The sequence below is a fragment of the Camellia sinensis genome, chromosome 6 (assembly GCF_055761805.1).
Source record: "Camellia sinensis isolate YWXY chromosome 6, ASM5576180v1, whole genome shotgun sequence".
NCBI lineage: Eukaryota > Viridiplantae > Streptophyta > Magnoliopsida > Ericales > Theaceae > Camellia > Camellia sinensis.
Window position 1 is genome coordinate 98,013,283 of NC_138966.1, and position 19,915 is coordinate 98,033,197.

Below are 19,915 nucleotides of genomic sequence, written 5' to 3' on the forward strand. Positions count from 1 at the left end.
CACAATACACCGCGACCGGATTAATCCCGAGACCGGACTAACATCAAGTTACCTCCAGACCGGAGTAGCTTTATACCATCTAGGGCCGAAGCAATTACTCCTCTCCTAAACCGGAGTAACCATACCTCTCCTGGGCCGGAGTAACTATGCTTCTTCTGGACCGGAATATTATTGCGGCCTTTTACTGAGTCCTTCACACTTTGGGCCTCAAAGCCTAATCACACAACTCGACCCAATTCTTCCCAAAAATTACCCTCTCATATACTATTACATAAAATATGATAAAATATAATCTACATTATTATAAAAGCTATCATGATAAGGCGAAATTGTGCTTCTTTCTAAGCAGGTTCGCCTCCCGTGTTCCATTTCTCAACGTCACTATACACACCGTTAAAAATTGTACAAAGATGGTTCTCAAGTCCAATATAAATAGCACCACTCTGCACCTCTCATATCACAAAAAACTCAAAGCATCTTTGCTACTCCTCTCTCTCTCTCTCTCCCCAACTCCAAAATCATTTTCTGTTCGAGGTCAGAAAATGGCTTCTCTTGTATCATCCCGTTTCATTCTACAACTTTTCTTTGTTGTCTCTCTCTTCCATATCTCTTTCGCAGCAAGAAAACTCACTGAGTTGGTTCAAGATCAGACCAATCTCCTTCAATACCACCATGGTCCTCTTCTCTCTGGCAAAATCTCAATTAACCTCATTTGGTACGGCAAATTCAATCCCACCCAACGAGCCATTATCTCCGATTTCGTCATTTCTGTTAACATATAATATACATATAATATATCCCCCACTATGTATAGCTGTATCCTTGCATCTGTAAAGGCTCCATGTGTAGCTGTAAAGAAGGAAACTTTACTTTAGCTTTAGTTAATTCCAGGCATCCAATGCTAATTGTCTCCCTCTCCTCTCTATAAAGAGAGGGAGCTTGCTCTCTTGTAATTACACTGAAACATAATACAATAACACCAACTTTCAGTCCCTCTCTTTTTCTCTCCCTCGTTACCAAACTCACATGGTATCAGAGCTTAGAAACACAATTCTGGCATCCCTCAATTTTAGGTCTTACTTCCGTACACAGTGGACTATACCAAACAGCTCGGAATTTCCCTACGATCCCAACGGCACCAAGCCCATCACCAAACAAGCCTTCACGCGCTCTCACGCGCCGCTTCTTCTCTCGGCGCGTCTCTGCTTCCGTTGCCACTCTCACACGCGCTGCCACGCGCCTTCCATCCTGCCCTGTCGTGCGCCGTACCTGCTACCGTGCACCAGCGTGCGCCGTTCGACTACCGTGAGCCGCGTGTGCGCCGTTCCGCTATTGTGCACCCGCGTGCGCCATTCTGCTAACATACGCTGCCAGTCCCCTCTGCTACCGTGCGCCGCACGCCCTTCCTGCTAACGTGCGCCGCTGACCTCATTTTCCACCCTGCTGACATCATCCTTGCACAGCCCACCTTTCCTAGCTATTTTCGACCTTCCGGACTCACTGGTACACTCTGTTTTACCTAATTTTGCTCCTACAGGTCTCTCCCTATCCATTTAGACCTCCTCATCTATTATTATGGATCGTCCTGATGCCTCCCATCCTATTTCCGTTATTTTGGATGGTTCCAACTATGTTCTATGGGCCCAAGCCATGTCTTCCTTCCTCAAAGGAAAGAAGCTCTGGCGAATTATCACCGGGGACATCACCCAACCGGTCAAAGACACTGCTGAAACCACTATTTCCCCTGCTACTCCTACATATGAAGATCGCCTTGAGGAATGGGACAGTAAGAATTACCAAATCATTACCTGGTTTCGGAATACGTCTGTTACCTCTATCAGTCTTCAGTTTGGCCGCTTTCAGCTTGACTCTGTCACCACTCCTGCCAAAGATATCTGGGATTTTTTGAAAGAACGCTACCAGACTACTGGTCTTGCTCATCAATATCAACTTCAGAGCCAACTTCATCGGATGCGCCAAGAATCTAGTCAGTCCATCAATGACTTCCTCTCTCAAATGTACTCAGTTTGGGACCAGCTTGCTCTTTCTGAACCAACTTGGCCTCACCAAGAAGATGCTGTTTTATTTACTGCTTATCGTAATCAGCAAAGGTTGGTGCACTTTCTTATGGCTCTCACTTCATCTTTTGAGCCTGTACGTGCCTCTCTTCTTCATCGCCATCCCTTGCCCACTCTGGAACAAGCTATTTCTGAGTTGCTATCAGAAGAGACTCGTCTTGGTACTCTCCAACCTCATCATGTGGACTCTGTTCTTGCCACTCCCCCGTACCAACCATCATTCCCCCAGCGGACCACTGCCTGTCTCTACTGTCAGAATCGGGGCCTTCCTTCCACACATCTCCTAGTCAATTGCCCAGTCAGAACCTGCCGATATTGCAACAAACTTAGTCCTGGTCATCTGCAACAGGATTGTCTTCGCCATCCATCCCGCTCATCCTCCAACAACCACTCTTTTCGCGGTGGTTCTTCTCGGGGGAGCTTTCATCGTTCCAGAAACCAATCTCATCCTGGGAATCAGTTTCCTCACACCGCCACTGCTGCTGCTGCCGCCGAGGGTTTTTCTGAGTCTCCGGCTCCGTCTACCCCTCTCTTTTCTCCAACAGATGTCGAGGCCATGTTCAAACACCTTCTCTCCCCTTCTGGTACACCTCCTCCTACCGCTTTGTCTGTAATTCCAGGTAACTCTTCTTGGTATTTTGATTCTGCCTGTTGTAATCATATGACCTCCAGTTCAACTATATTTTCTTCTATCTCTTCCTCTCCTCATATTCCCTCAATTCAAACTGCTGATGGTTCTCTCATGACTGTCCGTCATCTTGGTACTGTTTCCACATCTTCCTTAACTTTACCTCAAGTTTATCATATCCCTGCTCTCACTTTAAACCTTATCTCTATTGGTCAATTATGTGAACTTGGTCTAACTGTCACCTTTTCTGCTACTCATTGTTTGGTGCAGGACCCTCAGACGAGGCAGACTATTGGGATCGGCCGTAAGCATGGACGTCTCTATGAGCTCATTCACCTTCATGTTCCTGCTTCTCCTCAGATTGCTGCTCCTGCCTCTGCTTCCTCATTATCTCCTTTTCAGCTTTGGCATTGTCGCTTAGGACATATTTCTATTACTCGCTTAAAGTCTTTGGTTTCTAGTGGACAATTGGGTCATGTAATTCCAGAAACTTTCGATTGTATACCCTGTCAACTTGCCAAACAACCTGCTTTATCATTCAATAAAAGTACTTCTGTTTCCTGTGCACCTTTTGATCTTATACATTCGGATATTTGGGGCCCTTCCCCTACCACTACTATGGGGGGATCTCGTTATTTTGTTGTTTTCATTGATGATTTTTCACGGTTTACCTGGATTTTTCTCATGAAAACTCGGTCTGACCTCAAAACTCTTTATTATCGATTTGCCCAAATGATCCACACCCAATTTTCTAAAACCATCAAACTTTTTCGCTCCGACAATGCTATGGAATATCGGGATTCAGATTTCCTTTCTTTTCTTCAGAGTCATGGTACACTGCCTCATCGTTCCTGTGCTGGCACGTCCCAGCAAAATGGCCGTGCTGAACGGAAACATAGGCATATTCTTGACACTACTCGCGCTCTCCTTCTTTCTTCTTCCTGCCCTGAAAACTTTTGGGGGGAAGCTGCCCTCACTGCTGTCTACACTATCAATTGTGCTCCTTCCCCTGTCATCCATAATCAAACTCCATTTGAACGTCTGCATGGCACTCCCCCTCCCTATGCTAATCTTCGGGTTTTTGGCTCTGCCTGCTTTGTTCTCCTTCAGTCTCATGAACGCACCAAGCTTGAACCGCGTTCTCGTCTTTGTTGCTTTCTTGGGTATGGAATTGAACATAAAGGCTTTCGCTGTTGGGACCCTCTCTCTAAACGTCTTCGTATCTCCCGCCATGTAGTTTTTTGGGAGCACCAAATGTTTTCCTCCCTATCCTCATTTCACTTACCTGCACTTTCCACTAATGTACTGTTTACTAATCCTTCCATCGATCTCTTCTCTGATGATTTTGATACAGGTCCCTCCGTCATTGAGACGCCCTTGCTTACTCCTGCTCCCCACCAGACTGCTCTCCCTGAAGGTCCACCTCTCCCTGCACCACCTCCTTCTCCACTGGTTCTTCCTCCCACCGATCCTCCTACGGGTCGACCACACCGGGTAACTCAACCTCCTATCCACCTTCGTGATTATATTGTTGGGTCTGCTGCCTTTTCTACTTATGAACCTACCTCCTATCGTGAGGCTTGTACTAATCCTCTTTGGCAGCAAGCTATGACTGATGAACTTCAGGCTTTGGACAAAACTCATACTTGGGATCTTGTTGACCTTCCTCCTGGCAAAACTGCGATTGGCTGCAAATGGGTTTACAAAATCAAGACTCATTCTGATGGCTCGATTGAACGCTACAAAGCTCGTCTTGTTGCCAAGGGTTTCAACCAGGAATATGGGATTGACTATGAGGAAACCTTCGCTCCTGTTGCTCGGCTTACCTCTGTTCGCAGTTTACTGGCTGTTGCTGCTGCTCGCCACTGGGAGCTTTTTCAAATGGATGTCAAAAATGCCTTCCTCAATGGTAATCTTCTTGAGGAGGTCTACATGCAACCTCCCCCTGGGTCTACTTTTCCCCCTCATAAGGTTTGCAAACTACAGCGTGCCCTCTATGGCCTCAAGCAAGCACCCCGTGCCTGGTTTGCTAAGTTCAGTTCTACCATTCATGACTTTGGGTTCACCTCCAGCTCCTATGACTCTGCTCTTTTTATCCGGACTACTCCTCATGGTACCACTCTTCTCCTTCTGTATGTGGATGATATGATTATCACTGGTAATGATGCAGCTGGTATTCTCCACCTCAAACGCTTTCTCCACCGACAGTTTGAGATGAAGGACCTTGGTACTCTCAACTACTTTTTAGGCCTTGAAGTCTCTCATGATCCTACTGGCTCTTACTTATCTCAGGCCAAATATGCATCCGATCTTCTGGCTCGTGCTGGTCTTACTGATTGCAAAACTACATCTACTCCAGTTGATCCTCAGATTCGTCTCACTCCTCTCGACGGGGCTCTCCTCCCTGATGCTACTCTCTATCGTCAGCTCGTCGGCAGTCTTGTCTATCTCACAGTAACTCGTCCTGACATTGCCTATGCTGTTCACATTGTTAGTCAGTACATGTCGGCTCCTCGCACTCCCCACTATACTGCTCTCCTTCACATCCTTCGGTACATCAAAGGCACCCTGTTCCATGGCCTTCACTACTCTGCTTCCTCATCTCTGGAACTGCGTGCCTTCTCTGATGCTGATTGGGCTGGGGATCCTACGGATCGACGCTCCACCACGGGCTTCTGTTTCTTCTTAGGGGATTCTCTTCTTACTTGGCGTAGCAAAAAACAATCCCTCACTGCCCGTTCTAGCACCGAAGCTGAATACCGAGCTCTTGCCGATACTACTCAGGAACTTCTCTGGCTTCGCTGGCTCCTCACTGATATGGGTATTTCCTCTTCTGGCGCTACCGCTCTTTATTGTGACAATCAGAGTGCTATTCAGATTGCTCACAATGATGTTTTCCATGATCGCACCAAGCATATTGAGATTGATTGCCATTTCATTCGACAACATGTTACCCGTGGTACTGTTCATCTTCTCCCAATTGCTTCTGCCGATCAACCTGCTGATATCTTCACCAAGGCTCATTCTCCTGGGCGCTTTCGTGATCTTGTTTCCAAACTCAACTTGGTCGATGCCTACCCTCCTTGAGTTTGCGGGGGGCTGTTAACATATAATATACATATAATATATCCCCCACTATGTATAGCTGTATCCTTGCATCTGTAAAGGCAACCTTGCATCTGTAAAGGCTCCATGTGTAGCTGTAAAGAAGGAAACTTTACTTTAGCTTTAGTTAATTCCAGGCATCCAATGCTAATTGTCTCCCTCTCCTCTCTATAAAGAGAGGGAGCTTGCTCTCTTGTAATTACACTGAAACATAATACAATAACACCAACTTTCAGTCCCTCTCTTTTTCTCTCCCTCGTTACCAAACTCACAATTTCACTGTCTTCTTCCCCACCTCAAACCCAACCCTCTGTTGCCAACTGGTGGAAGACAACCCAGAACTACTACCACCTCGTTGACTCCAAGAAACCCTCCTCTCTTTCACTCTCTCTGGGCAAACAAATACTCGATGAGAACTACTCGCTCGGAAAGTCGCTCTCTGAGAAACAGATCAAACAGCTGGCATCCAAGGCCGATCAAATCCACGCCGTCAACGTTGTGTTGACTGCCTCCGATGTCACCGTAGATGGGTTCTGTATGAGTCGGTGTGGGGCTCACGGATCTTCCAAAACTAGCCAGATTAAGGGAAGGAATTACAAGTTTGCCTACATCTGGGTCGGCAACTCGGAGACTCAGTGCCCGGGTCAATGCGCTTGGCCATTCCACCAGCCCATGTACGGACCACAGACCCCACCCCTGGATGCACCCAACAACGATGTGGGTCTGGACGGTATGCTCATTAACCTGGCTAGCCTCTTGGCCGGGACAGTGACGAACCCGTTTGGAAATGGATACTACCAAGGTCCGGCCGATGCGCCACTTGAAGCTGCATCGGCTTGTCCTGGGGTTTATGGGAAAGGGTCCTACCCGGGTTACCCTGGGGATCTGTTGGTGGACCCCACAACGGGTGCTAGCTACAATGCGCATGGTGCTAATGGAAGGAAGTACTTGCTTCCTGCTTTGTATGATCCAGCTACATCGTCTTGTTCCACTTTGAACTGATAGAAAATTAGAGGCTAGAATTAGATTTAGCTACGATGTAACACCCATGGTAAAGGTTTATACAGATTTACAATGCCAATTCATTCTTTTATTCATTCATTTGTTTATTTTTATGTTTAATGATTAATAATATACACGCGCAAATTGGTTTGCTTAATTATTCCATGATATGAAATTTATTTGCTGCCAATTCTTGAAAATTAAAACTTGTGTCTTAATTTTCTTTAATTTTAAATATAACAGATGGAAGAACAAATTTAAAAAAATAATAAAAAAATAAAAAGAAAAATTGGAAAACAAACAAGATATAATTGAGTGAGAAGCAAAGGGGATCTCCAACTAGTAATTTTTTATTAGTGATTAATATTTGTAATATCACTGCTATATACTAGTATGATAGGGTTAGAGGAGAGTGGTGGCCATAAAAGGGGGCAGCAGGTAAAGTGTCTCCAATATGGCAGGGTATTCTAAAGTATTACCCAGGATAACCCTCAGTTGTTTGATTTTTATATGGATAGTGTGAGAATAAAGGTTGGACATGGGAGAAAGAACACAATTTTGGACTGATATTTGGTGTAATAATAGCAATTTCAGTGAGAAATTTCCAGGACTGTTTAGTCTATCAGAGGATACGGAGGGTTCTTTGCTGCAGTACAGTCAGAGAAGAGGAAGTTCAGGTGAATGGAATCTGGTTTTCAGAAGACAGCTGAGAGCTTGAGAGGAGGAAGAGGTAAACAGACTTTATACGTGGTTGAATGAAGTCCTCGTAAATGGAGTGCATATGGATGAATTGGAGGGTCCGAGTGAAAACATCAGATTTTCTACATAGAATTGGGGTGTTGGATAATAATGCTAGCACTCTGTGTGTCCTTTGCAGAAAGGAAATTGAAACTGTAACCATGTACTTTTACATTGTGGGTGTTTGGGAAGTGAGGTTTTTTTTGTAGGTTTTTTTAGTTGTAGGATATTATTAGAGAAATTTTTTTTTTATTTGAGAAGATAGTTGGGTTTTTTTGTGATTGAATGTGATGTTTGTGAGAGAAAAAATAAAATGATTATGGGGTTTGATGTGATATTTTGTTTGGATTTCTTTTTTTTGATTTTGTAACCAATTTGACTTTTAATGAAAAAAAAAACCAAAAAAAAATCTTTCCCAAACATCGCAATTGTCCACTGGTATGGAGAGTATGGTTTGGAATTTTGAATTGGTGGGAATTGTGTTGGGTAATACCTAGATGATGTTGAAGCATTGTTACAATGGTGAGCAAGTGTTAATTTTAAGAAGAAACGAGTATTTGGAAAATTGTGCCATTAGTATTACTGTGGTCAATATCGGAATTGAGGAATGATATTGTTTTTGAAAAATGTTTAAGAATACTAAAAGTAAAATTTACGTGGCCATGAGCCCCACTCATAAATGATTTGACGTATGTGTCTTGTTTTTTTTTTTTTTTTTTTTTTTGTTCTATTGTCACTACAACAATTCGCACTTTTGGCGACCAAATTTGGCGACTAAAATGAATTTAGTCGCCAAAAGTTAGCTCTTTGGCAACTAAAATTTGTATTGGTCGGCAATGGTTCATATTTTAGCTACTAAAATTTTTTAGTAGCCGTGTATTACTTATTGGCGAAAAAAATACAATTAGTAGCTAAAAAATGACCCAATAGGCGACTAAAAAATAGTTAGTCACTAAAAAGAGCCCAATAGGCGATTAAAATACAATTAGTCGTTAAAAAGTTACTCAATAGGCGACAAAAAACCACTTAGTTGCTAAAAAATACCCAATAGGCGACTAAAAGACATATTAGTTGGCGTTAGTTATGATTTTTTGCTACAAAGATTTATTTAGTCATTGTATACTACTTTTTGCCTACTAAAACAAATTTAGTCGGCAAACATCACGCATAATATTTAATATTAATCTTTGGAGACTAAAATTTAGTCAGTAAATATTTATTTTCGGTGACCAAAAATGTTTTCGTCGTGGAATAATAATTTTTGGCTACTAAAATAGTTTAGTTGCCAAATAATTAACATTGTTTTACTTTTATTTTTAGCTACAAAAAAGTATGGTCGACAAAGGTTATTTTCAGTGATCAAAATGATTTTAGCAATAAAACTAAATTTTTTTTGTGGGAACACAATTTTGCCGCCTAATTCTGCTTTATGTTTAATCTTTTTTTTTTCTCTGTATGTATCGATACATACACCAAAGGAAAAACCAATCAACACATTGTTTGCTCTCACTCCGATCGAACTGCCTATCACTCTCCGTTGGTACAATGTCTCATCGCCACCGTCACTCACCGTTGCTCACCGTCTCAAGCCCATTGATTTTGATTTAGGTATTTCTCTCTCTCTCTCTCTCTCTCTCTCTTCTTCTATTTCCCTATTTCACTATAGCTCTAGGGGTTTTTGTTTTGTTTTGTTTTGTTTTTTGATGCTATAGGAGTTTCATTTCTAGGAAACGAGTAAATTGGTTGTGATTTTTGTTCTAAACTTAGGGTTTTTTTGTTTTGTATTTTTTTATTTATTTTTGATGCAGAGGCTTGATCTCTCTTGCTAAATAATGAATATATTCATGGAGATTTGAAGTATTTTACCCTCAACTTAGAAACATAGTTCATTCCACAAACAACATTCAACTGATTGGTCTGTTCCCCAAACAACATTCAACATGCAAATTTTTGTCAATCTGGTTCAAGAAACAGACGAGGTATGCCCTTCTTCAACTTCCATATGCCATTAGCTGTGCAATCCAATTATTAATTTCATTATCCTATGGTTGCTTGATTGAGAACTCTCTTGGCTCTCTGTGTCTGAGTTTGGTTTGTCCTCATATTGACTTGGATTCGTAGTTGTTGATTTGTACTTTTCATACATTTGTTCTTTCCCGTGAATTTGTTCTTCCTGTTACATCTTTCGCCCTCCAACTATTTGATGCGATGCCCTAATCAAAAACTGCTCATTTTTTTCTTCTACTTCTTCTGTTGTATTCTGAAGTCACATATTGGTTTGGGTTTTAATATTTAATAAATTTATTTGTTATTCCTCTAGACCCAAGAAAGAATATCATGAAACAAGAGAGAATAAAATTAAGAATCCAAAAACTGCTGTATGGCTACTAAAATGTGATTGTAAAGCAAAGTTCTTATCATTTTCTTCCCCTCATGCCTGAAGAAAAAAAAAAGTAGATTAATATGAGAACAACTCATATACATTGATTGTGTATTTATTTGCATGTATGGCTGCTAAAATGTGATTGTAAAGCGAAGTTCTGATCATTTTCATCCACTCCTGTCTAAAGAAAAAAAAAACAGGTAGATTAATATGAGAACAACTCATACATAGACAGAAATATTCTTAGGGTATGCATTGGTTTTAATAGCTTTCAGAATTGCAAAATGTCAAACTGTACAATCAATGGCTTTGGCTACGCCTTTCATTTCTTTTCAAGATTCCAAATTTGGCTAGTGTTTTTTGTCAAGGAAGAACCATATATTGAGATGAGATTTCAATTTTAATGTTTTAATTGAATGGATCAAACCTACATTTTTTCCACTTGGGTGGATTTTCAATAATTGTTATGAAAAGATTATATTATAAATGCAAATGTGGTGGTATTTTCTGATTATTTTCAAGTGGGTTAGATAAAACTCCAAAAAAAAAAAAAGAAAAAGAGGAGTTATTTTGAACCAGAAAAGAGCTAGTAGTCATACTTACACATTGATATGTTGATGTTCAAGGAAGTAAATTGCCAAATAGTTATTTTGAAGATACATATGTTCATACTGGTTATAGATTATAAAGAGAATAAGAGATATAGTGTTTTGTATTCAATGAATTCAATTATAGTGATGTTAGCCTTTTTATACAAATCTAATAATCTCTATTTAACCAAACCATAACCACCTAACCTGACTATAACTACTTAACCAAACTATAGTTAATCTCTAACAAACTAACAACTCAATTACAACTTGCTTTGGAATACACACGTGCTTGATATTGGGACTGCTGCTGATGCTGCAACTGCTGCAGCTCTGTTCTGAGCTGTGGCCTTGGCTGTGGTTACTGTGGCCTTTGTTGTTGCTATAGCTGCTGCAGCTCTGGTCTGAGCCGTGGCCTTGGCAGCTGCCTGAGCTGTAGCTCTTGTGACTCTTCTTATGACTCTTGCAGCTCTGTTCTGAGTTGTGGCCTTGGCTGCAACTGAGCTGGCTTATTAGATTAGCAAGTTGTAATGCTAATAGTAGCTTTGAAATTAATCTTTCTGAAGGATGATAAGAAGTGGCATTTTAAAGGTTATTTTGTATTTATTTGGCAAATCAAATGACAACCATGAGTTGCCCAAGATTGTTTGTGTGGCAAGTGATATTGCCTCTCATTTTAGTTATTTGACACCTTGGGCTGCAAGAGCAAAGTGTGCTTCTTCTTCAATGTCTTTGGTGTATATCTAGCATTAAGCTAAACTTTTGATTTATCTACTTTATTGACAATTTTTTTTTATTGTTAAGGTTTTATTTTTTTGACTTAATTTTTGCATTCCTATCCTGAAAAATATGTTTTGTAAAAGATTTTGTGTCCTGATAAATTGGTAGTTAAAGTTACTCTTAAGACATCAGGACACGTCCTGTTTGATACGTATAAGTTGAGTAAGATTATGAATTCTATAAGACTAAGAGATATGTTAAGTAGGATTAAGTAATATAATTACTAGTACAGTGATATTAAATTAGATATATAAAACTAATTTTTCATGTTGGTTATGTATATGAAATTCTGTAAAACACTTCACTATATAAAGGAGCTTTTGTTGTTTATAACAGGGACAAAATCATATTTCGTTACTTAATTCTATGAGATTGGATTAATAATAGCATGTACTATTTTTGAATTCACCCATTTTAAAAGATTTATGGTTTCATATATATGCGATTGGTTATTCGGTGCTACTTTTTGGGAAAAGTAACATAAAAAAAAAAATGAATAACCTTTTGGAGCTCTTTGCATATATGTATGTGAATCACCAATACATATATCATCAAAACCTTCCATCATTTCAATCAACAATGTTCAATATTATGAACAGTGGTTTATCATCATCATCATCATTGTATTATCATCATCATTATCAACAACAAACCAATAAGAAGAGGCAATGACAAAACATATTAAGTAAGATTAGTGAGAAGCGTGGAGTGGTCCATCAGTAGCTTGGGTAGCCATGGCAAACTCAAACTGCCTCATAGAAATTGAAGGAAAATATAGTATTTCAGGAGCTGTGAGGTTCTCCTAACTGCTTTTCATAGGATTGTTGGTGCTGTTTGTAGTAGTAGTAGTTCCATCCCATCTTATGTGTGTAATCTCCATCTCCATTTCCATCTATTCCCTATAAACTTGATCAGAAAATTCTTCATTTGTATACCCAGTTCAAGGTTTGGGGTTTTCACTCAAGTGAGACATGTTTTGTCAGACATGTCTTGTTTATTAGAAAACGGGTTTTGTATATCATTTTCAATGTTGATAATGGGTTTTGTTTTCTATTGTTTTTGTTTCCAGACTTTGAGTAGGTTTTGATTCGTAATATTAGAAGACTTAGCAGCAGAACACTTGGTGTTTGGATACTCTGAAGGGCTTCATTATGATATGAAAAAGGTAAGCACATGTTTTCTATGAAAAATTCACTTTCCCTGAATTGATTATAGTAAATTAAATGGTTAAACAGAATACATAAATGATTGGGTTTCACATAGATTAGAGTAAATTAGCACAACAAGATTGTGTAAATTTTATGAAGCCTAACAAGATTACTAATGCAATTAAATTTTCTTCCAACCTGTTTTGAGATTAGGAACTACATACATTCATTTAAGTTAATTGAAAAAAAAATTAAAAATAATCCAACTTAGTCGAAAAAGGGCGTTCAAGAGGCAAAAATGTAAAACAGCCCCTGAACCGCTCTACGGATATCACGGGTAGCTTCCACATGACACATAGGACCTATGGGAACAGACGGGATGTAATTAGCATATGTAGGTTGGGAGTTGGAGTAAAAAATTCCTTAAACTTAGTCGAAAAACGGTGTTCGGGGGGCGAAAATGCAAAACAGTCCCCGAACCACTATATGGATGTCACAAGCAGCTTCCTCATGCCAAATAGGATCTGTGACAATAGTTGGCATGTAATTAGCACACCTAGGCTGGGAGTTAGAGCCGAAAACACCTTAAACTTAATCGAAAAAGGACATTCTAGGGGTGAAAATGCAAAATAGCCCCCGAACCACTACATAGATGTTATGGGTAGCATCCTCATGACAAATAGGATCTATGGCAACAAATGGCATGCAATTGGCACGCCTAGGTTGGAAGTTAGAGCCGAAAATGCCTTAAACTTAATAGAAAAAGGGCGTTAAGAGGGCGAAAATGCAAAACAGCCCCTGAACCACTGTACGGATGTCACGACCACATTCCCCGTCACAAATAGGACATGTAACAATAGACCAAATGTAATTAGCACACGTAGTTTGGGAGTTAGAGCCGAAAATGCATTAAACTTAACCGAAAAATGGCGTTAAGAGGGCGAAAATGCGAATCAGCCCCCGAACCACCGTACGAATGTCACGACCACCTTCCCCATCACAAATAGGACCTATGAAAACAAACGAAATGTAATTAGCACGTGTAGGTTGGGAGTTAGAGTCAAAAACGCCTTAAACTTAACCGAAAAAGGGCGTTAAGGTAGCGAAAATGCGAAACAGCTTTCGAACCAGCGTATGGATGTCACGGCCACCTTTTTTGTAGAAAATAGGACCTGTGTCAATAGACGGAATGTAATTAGTAATTTAGGTTGGGAGTTAAAACCGAAAACGCCTTAAACTTAACCAAAAAAGGGCGTTAAGGAGGCGAAAAAGCGAAACCGCCCCGGAACCATCGTACGGATGTGACGGCCACCTTCCTCATCACAAATAGGACATACAACAATAGACCAAATGTAATTAGCACACGTAGTTTGGGAGTTAGAGCCGAAAATGCATTAAATTGAATCGAAAAAGGGCGTTAACGGGGGGAAAATGCGAAACAGCCCTCGAACCACCGTACGGATGTCATGGCCATCTTCCCTGACACAAATAGGACCCGTGACAACAAACAGAATGTAATTAGCACACGTAGTTTGGGAGTTAGAGCCAAAAATGCATTGAACTTAACCGAAAAAGGGCGTTAAGGGGGTAAAAATGCGAATCATCCACCGAACGACCGTACGAATGTCACAGCCACCTTCTTCATCATAAATGGGACTTGTGACAATAGATGGAATGTAATTAGCACACATAGTTTCGGACTTAGAACCGAAAATGCATTAAACTTAACCGAATATGTGCGTTAAGGGGGCAAAAATGTGAATTAACCCCCCAACCACCACACAGATGTCACGGCCACCTTCCTCGATCACAAATAGGACCTATGACAACAAATGGAATGTAATTAGCACACGTAGTTTGGGAGTTAGAGCCAAAAATGCATCAAATTTAACTGAAAAGGGGCGTTAAAGGGGCGAAAATGTGAATCAGCCCCCGAACGACCCTACGGATGTCACGGCCACCTTCCTTATCACAAATAGGACCTGTGACAACAGACAGAATGCAATTAGCACACGTAGTTTGGGAGTTAGAGCCAAAAATGCATTACACTTAATAGAAAGGGGCGTTAAGGGGGCGAAAATGTGAACCAGCTGCCGAACGACGGTACGGATGTCACGACCACTTTCCCCATCACAAATAAGACCTGTGACAATAGATGAAATGCAATTAGCACGTGTAGGTTGAGAGTTAGAGCCAAAAACGCTTTGAACTTAATCAAAAAATGGCGTTAAGGCAACGAAAATGTGAAACAGCTTCCGAACCAGCGTACAGATGTCACGGCCACCTTCCCCGTGGCAAATAGGACCTGTGACAATAGATGGAATGTAATTAGCACACGTAGTTTGGGGTTAGAGCCGAAAATGCAGCAAACTTAACCGAAAAAGGGCGTTTAGGGGGCGAAAATGCAAATCAACCCCCGAACCACCGTACGGATGTCACGACCACCTTGCCTGTGACAAATAGGACCTGTGACAACAGATGGAATGTAATTAGTATGTGTAGGTTGGGAGTTAGAGCCAAAAACGCCTTAAGCTTAACCGAAAAAGGGTGTTAAGGGAGCATAAAAGCGAAACAGCCCCGGAACCACCGTAGGGATGTCATAGCCAGCTTCCCCGTGATATATAGGACTTGTGATAACAAACGGAATGTCATTAGCACACGTAGTTTAGGAGTTAGAGACAAAAACGACTTAAACTTATTCGAAAAAAGAAGAGTTTGACATCCAATAAATTTTCAACATTTTCATTGTAAATGATGCCATTGTTTCATCATACACGGTGGTCATTTGGGTGGTAAACGTATTAAGAAAGCATGATATGGTTATAGAGATAACCTTGTATATTACTCAATCATTTTACTTTGACTAGGAAAATGAGAATGAAGAAGAATTAAAATAAATTTACCACCAAAATATTCTACTCAGAAAAATTTATTTTATGAAGAGGTATGCTCCTAGAAATTGTATTATTTGTAAATTGAAATCAAGTGTGGAATAAATCTTTCATGATACATACATATGATTATATTTCGAAAAAAGGTTTTTATAGATTGTTTTACCTTAAATGCATGTTATTACAACCTTTTTCCTATGTCGGAATGAATTGATATTTTATAATGGGTGCAATTGTTTTTTTTATTTTTTGTAGATGGCTTTTGGCGTGGACTTGTGGATAGTCTAAATTTTTGTTTATGGAGGACACTTGACACTTTTTGTATAATCCTGCTAACTATGTCTTCCTCTGTTTTTGTGAATATTAGCATTACTAATATATATAACTTTTGTAATCCAACTGATAGTTGCTGGTGTGACATATAGATCACCTTTTGTCATGGTACAGATTACGATGGTAAGTTGTACCACGCCAAATAGCCATATCGCATGGTAATAAATATATTTTTTGTATATGGCAGGTTGGATTCTTGTATGGAAATATAATTTTAGTTTGGACAATAGTTGGTTTGTATGGAATATATAAAGTTATTTATTTTTGGATGGTTGGAAGTAATATGGACTGTGGCATGATTGATAATTTTACATTGTGAAATTATGAATAGTATATGTATTGTTTTGTTTATATACGTATTACAGGTTGCATGGAACATAGACAGGTTGTGAATAAATTATAATTTTGCGATGAAACATAAGAGCATGTCTTTGGCAACTAAATTGTTAGTAGTTTAAAAAAAAAAATTCGGAAAATAGTTTTGACTACTAAAAGTTTAGTAGCCAAAAAAAACAATCAAACATTTGGCCACTAAAAGTTTAGTAGCCAAAACAAACAATCAAACATTTGGCAACTAAAATATGTCGTAGCTAAAAAAATAAGCTGAGGACAAAAAAAAAAAAAAAATTTTGGCGACTAAAACTTTAGTAGCAAAAAAATGTGAGACTTTAGGCGACCAAATGTTTAGTATCCAAAACACAATGTTTGCCGACAAAAATCTTAGTAGCTAAAAACATAAGACTTTAGGCGACTAAATCTTTAGTAGGCAAAAAATTTGTTGACTTTAGGTGACTAAAATCTTAGTAGCCAAAACATTGTTATTTACTTTATGCTACTAATAACTGAACTTTTAGCAACAAAAAATCTAGTCGCCGAAAATATGATATTTAATTTTATTTCAAATCTTTTGGCGACTAAAAACTTAGTTGGCAATGTAGTACATTTGGCGACTAAAAACTTAGTTGCCAAATTTTAGTCGTCAAATTTGTGAGACATGTTATATTTTTTTCAAATCTTAGGAGATGTGAGTGTAATTTACCATATATGTTTTGATTTACGGAAAAAATATATAATTTATAAAATATATCTAAAACAAAAATTATATTATGTATAAGAAATGTAACAAACTAAGATCGATTACTTAATTAGTCATTTTATACCTTTTGTTTTATTTAGTTCATTGAAATGAGATAGAATGACAGAAAATGGTCATTTTTTAGTCTCCCCTATAGAATCATTATTCCCTTTTAATAATAAATCATTATTCCATTTATAATAAATTTTTATTTTTTTAATCAACCAAATATAAAAAGGTGAATTACACAAATAGTCCCTATAGTTTGGAGATTGTGTCACTTTGATTCCTGACTTTTCAATTATGACACATTTGACCCTGAATTTTGAATCTTGTTTCAAATAGGGACAATTGAAAATATCATTAGATTTTTCAAGGGTAAAATTATCAATTTGATAAAATATAAACTAATTTGACAAAAATAAATGTCAAACATATATTTTTGAATTTTTAAAAATTATTTCTACTTGCTAAAAATAAAATTATATAAAATTAAAAAATCTTTTAGAAATTTTTTTTTTACCAAATTAATTTTTATTATGTGTTTGGATAATGATCATGTAAAATTAATTTTTAAAAATTAATCATGTAATTTTTACTAATTTTTATCAATTTTACATAATTTTATCATTGGTGGATAAAAATAATTTTTTAAAAATTAAAAATATTTTTTTGACATTTATTTTTGTCAAATTAATTTATATTTTATTAAATTGATGATTTTGCCCTTGAAATTAAACAATAATATCTTCAATTGTCTTTATTTGGAATAAGATTCAAAATTGAGGGTCAAATGTGTCACAATTGAAAAGTCGGGAACCAAAGTGACACGAGTCCCAAACTATAGGGACTGTTAGTATAATTTGCTCAATATAAAAATATATATTTTAATAAAATGATAATTTCATTCAATTCTATTTCAGTAAACCAAAAACCATCTTAATTGCTTTGTCTTGAAAATTGGGTGGCATTTCACCCATTCACGTTTGTTACACAACTGATATCATAACAATAATCTTTAATGAAATTACAAGTTTAAAAACAACTATAATTCAGGATAGGACATTATTTGTAAAATTGGGTTGTTTTCTCTTTTGTTTTATGTTTTTAAATCTCACTCTAGTCAGAACTAGAAGTGAGCAACACATAGATTTACAAGTAAATTTAAAAAAAAAAAATTAATATTCTTCAAAATTTTCCACAATCTTATTCTTCAAGTATGAAAAAGATAGTCATCCATGCATGAACTTGCATGTTTCCAAACAAAAAATTTAATCCCAAAAAAGAAACAATTGTGGAGATTGATTGACTGTGTCTACAGAACAAACTGTATTTATTCTTTAACCACACTGAGATAATTACAAACTTTGTGACATCCCATAAGGCTTTGTTTCAATCTTCTGATAAAATATTAATAATTAAATTGCTTTAAAATGGAGGAGGTTAGATTAAAATGGAGCAAGAGATGGATAAATTGACCTGCAATATTCCTGGGGTCTCCTAATCACCTACATGCTTAGACATTGTCACGCCGACCATTGATGTTAGGAAAATGTTACTATGTACACACTTTTTTATTATTAGAAAATTACTAATTTTTATATTAAAAATTATGAATGTATATAGTGTGTTGTCACTTCTGTGGTAAAATTATGAATATGGGAATTTAAAGTAAAATTATGGTGTGTACTTTAAAGTGAAAGTTCGGTCCATTATGATTATGTTGCGAATCGCATGCTTTTTTTAAGAATGTACACTATAGAATTTTATTTTATTTTATTTTATTTTTGATAATCAAGTTCTGCCTAACTTGCACACAATTCCACTAATCATAGAGCCTTAAAGTAAACGATCAGGTAAACCTCTAGCAGCCCCTTGAGAGTGACTCAAATTTCAAATTTTGAATCTTATTCTCAAGTCTTTACCACTCCATCAATTGCTTGAGATTACTGCAGCAGCTCCCTTGATGTTATTTTAATTTTACTATGCTTCTTTTTTTCATTTTTTTTCCGGGTGTGTGTTATGTTAAAATATAAATGTATTTTTTAAAAAAGTACGAAGAAAAACTATTTAGAATTAGAATCTATTATGTAAATTTAAATTTAATATAACATAAGTAAAAATATATCTAATTGTCATATTTTAAATATCAGAGCCAAGCAGGTAGGCTCTTTTTATTTTTATTTTTATTTTTTTTAATCTTTTTTTGTTTTCTTTTCATCTTTTTTTTTTTTTAAATGTCCATAGCCTCAACCCGTTTGTCTTCTAGCAGATGGGCCTTTTGTTTAATATGCATGCCAAGCATATAGAACTATTCTATTTTTTTTTTTTTTATTTTAGTTTAATGTGCATGTGAAGCAGATAGAACTATTTTATTTTTTATTTTAATGTGCATGAAACGCGGATAGGCATATTTATTTATTTATTATGTGCAATGTAACTAATCTCAAGTAACAGGGATACTAATGTGATATTAGTCATAACAGTAACTGTTGCGATGTTGGTAGGGTCTTGAAGGAAATGAGCCAGCATACATAAGCAGAGGGCATGCTGCCAAAAATTTTGCTAGAAAAGGTTTCCTCAATCACCGGCATCGAAAAATTGATGAATCAAACTAGGAACATCTAGTTCTCCGTTGTGGGCCAGAGATTTAGCCTCGTGCAGAGTAAGCTCACACATCCGTCCAAAATCTTGGGTATGGCCAAAACAGGGCTGAGGCATGATTTTCTCATCATGCCAGGATTCCATTAGTGCCTGAAATTCTTCAATTGTTGGGCATATTTCTTGTCTCCCGAAGCTAAAGACGTGTGTAATCGAGTCCCAGCACCTAGTCGCGGCATAAAGGAATGGAAAACAAAGTTGAGTTCGGCTTAACGAAAAAAGTGCATTTATGTCGAAATCCCAGAAATTTACCTTTTTTGAGCCGTCTAAAATCGCTATCCAATCCGAGAGTTTTTTAGTGAAAAATTGCTCCATTTGTGAAGAATTTGCAGCTGAAATGAAGAATTCACGAAGTTCAGCTTTTGTAGAAGATGAGGCAGTGAGTGGAAGCCAGTTGTCAGCAATTTGGAGGTTCTGCACATTGATGGCCGGCAGGTGGCTGGCAGGCTACCTTAGTGACCGGCAGGCCATTTCTTGTGGTTGGAAAGGGCCGGCAAGCTTCC

General features: G+C 38.0%; 1 protein-coding gene and 1 long non-coding RNA gene across 2 annotated transcripts; both read left to right on the forward strand.

Moving 5' to 3' along the window:
• Nucleotides 1-445: 445 nt before the first annotated feature.
• LOC145792785 (protein PHOSPHATE-INDUCED 1-like) lies at nucleotides 446-6,908 on the forward strand. The gene is made up of 3 exons (XM_082874294.1): nucleotides 446-770; nucleotides 1,110-1,122; nucleotides 6,095-6,908. The coding sequence occupies exons 1-3, from the start codon at nucleotides 543-545 to the stop codon at nucleotides 6,811-6,813; spliced, it is 960 nt and encodes a 319-aa protein (XP_082730420.1). The 5' UTR covers nucleotides 446-542; the 3' UTR covers nucleotides 6,814-6,908.
• A 2,106-nt stretch (nucleotides 6,909-9,014) lies between these two features.
• Nucleotides 9,015-15,958, forward strand: LOC145792786 (uncharacterized). Its single transcript, XR_014332685.1, has 4 exons — nucleotides 9,015-9,159; nucleotides 9,360-9,530; nucleotides 12,374-12,469; nucleotides 15,599-15,958. It is a non-coding gene; the product is annotated as an uncharacterized LOC145792786 (long non-coding RNA).
• Nucleotides 15,959-19,915: the final 3,957 nt, after the last annotated feature.

Excerpts from the sequence above, each read along its gene's own strand:
- LOC145792785 (XM_082874294.1), top strand. The coding sequence starts at position 543 with ATGGCTTCTCTTGTATCATCCCGTTTCATTCTACAACTTTTCTTTGTT.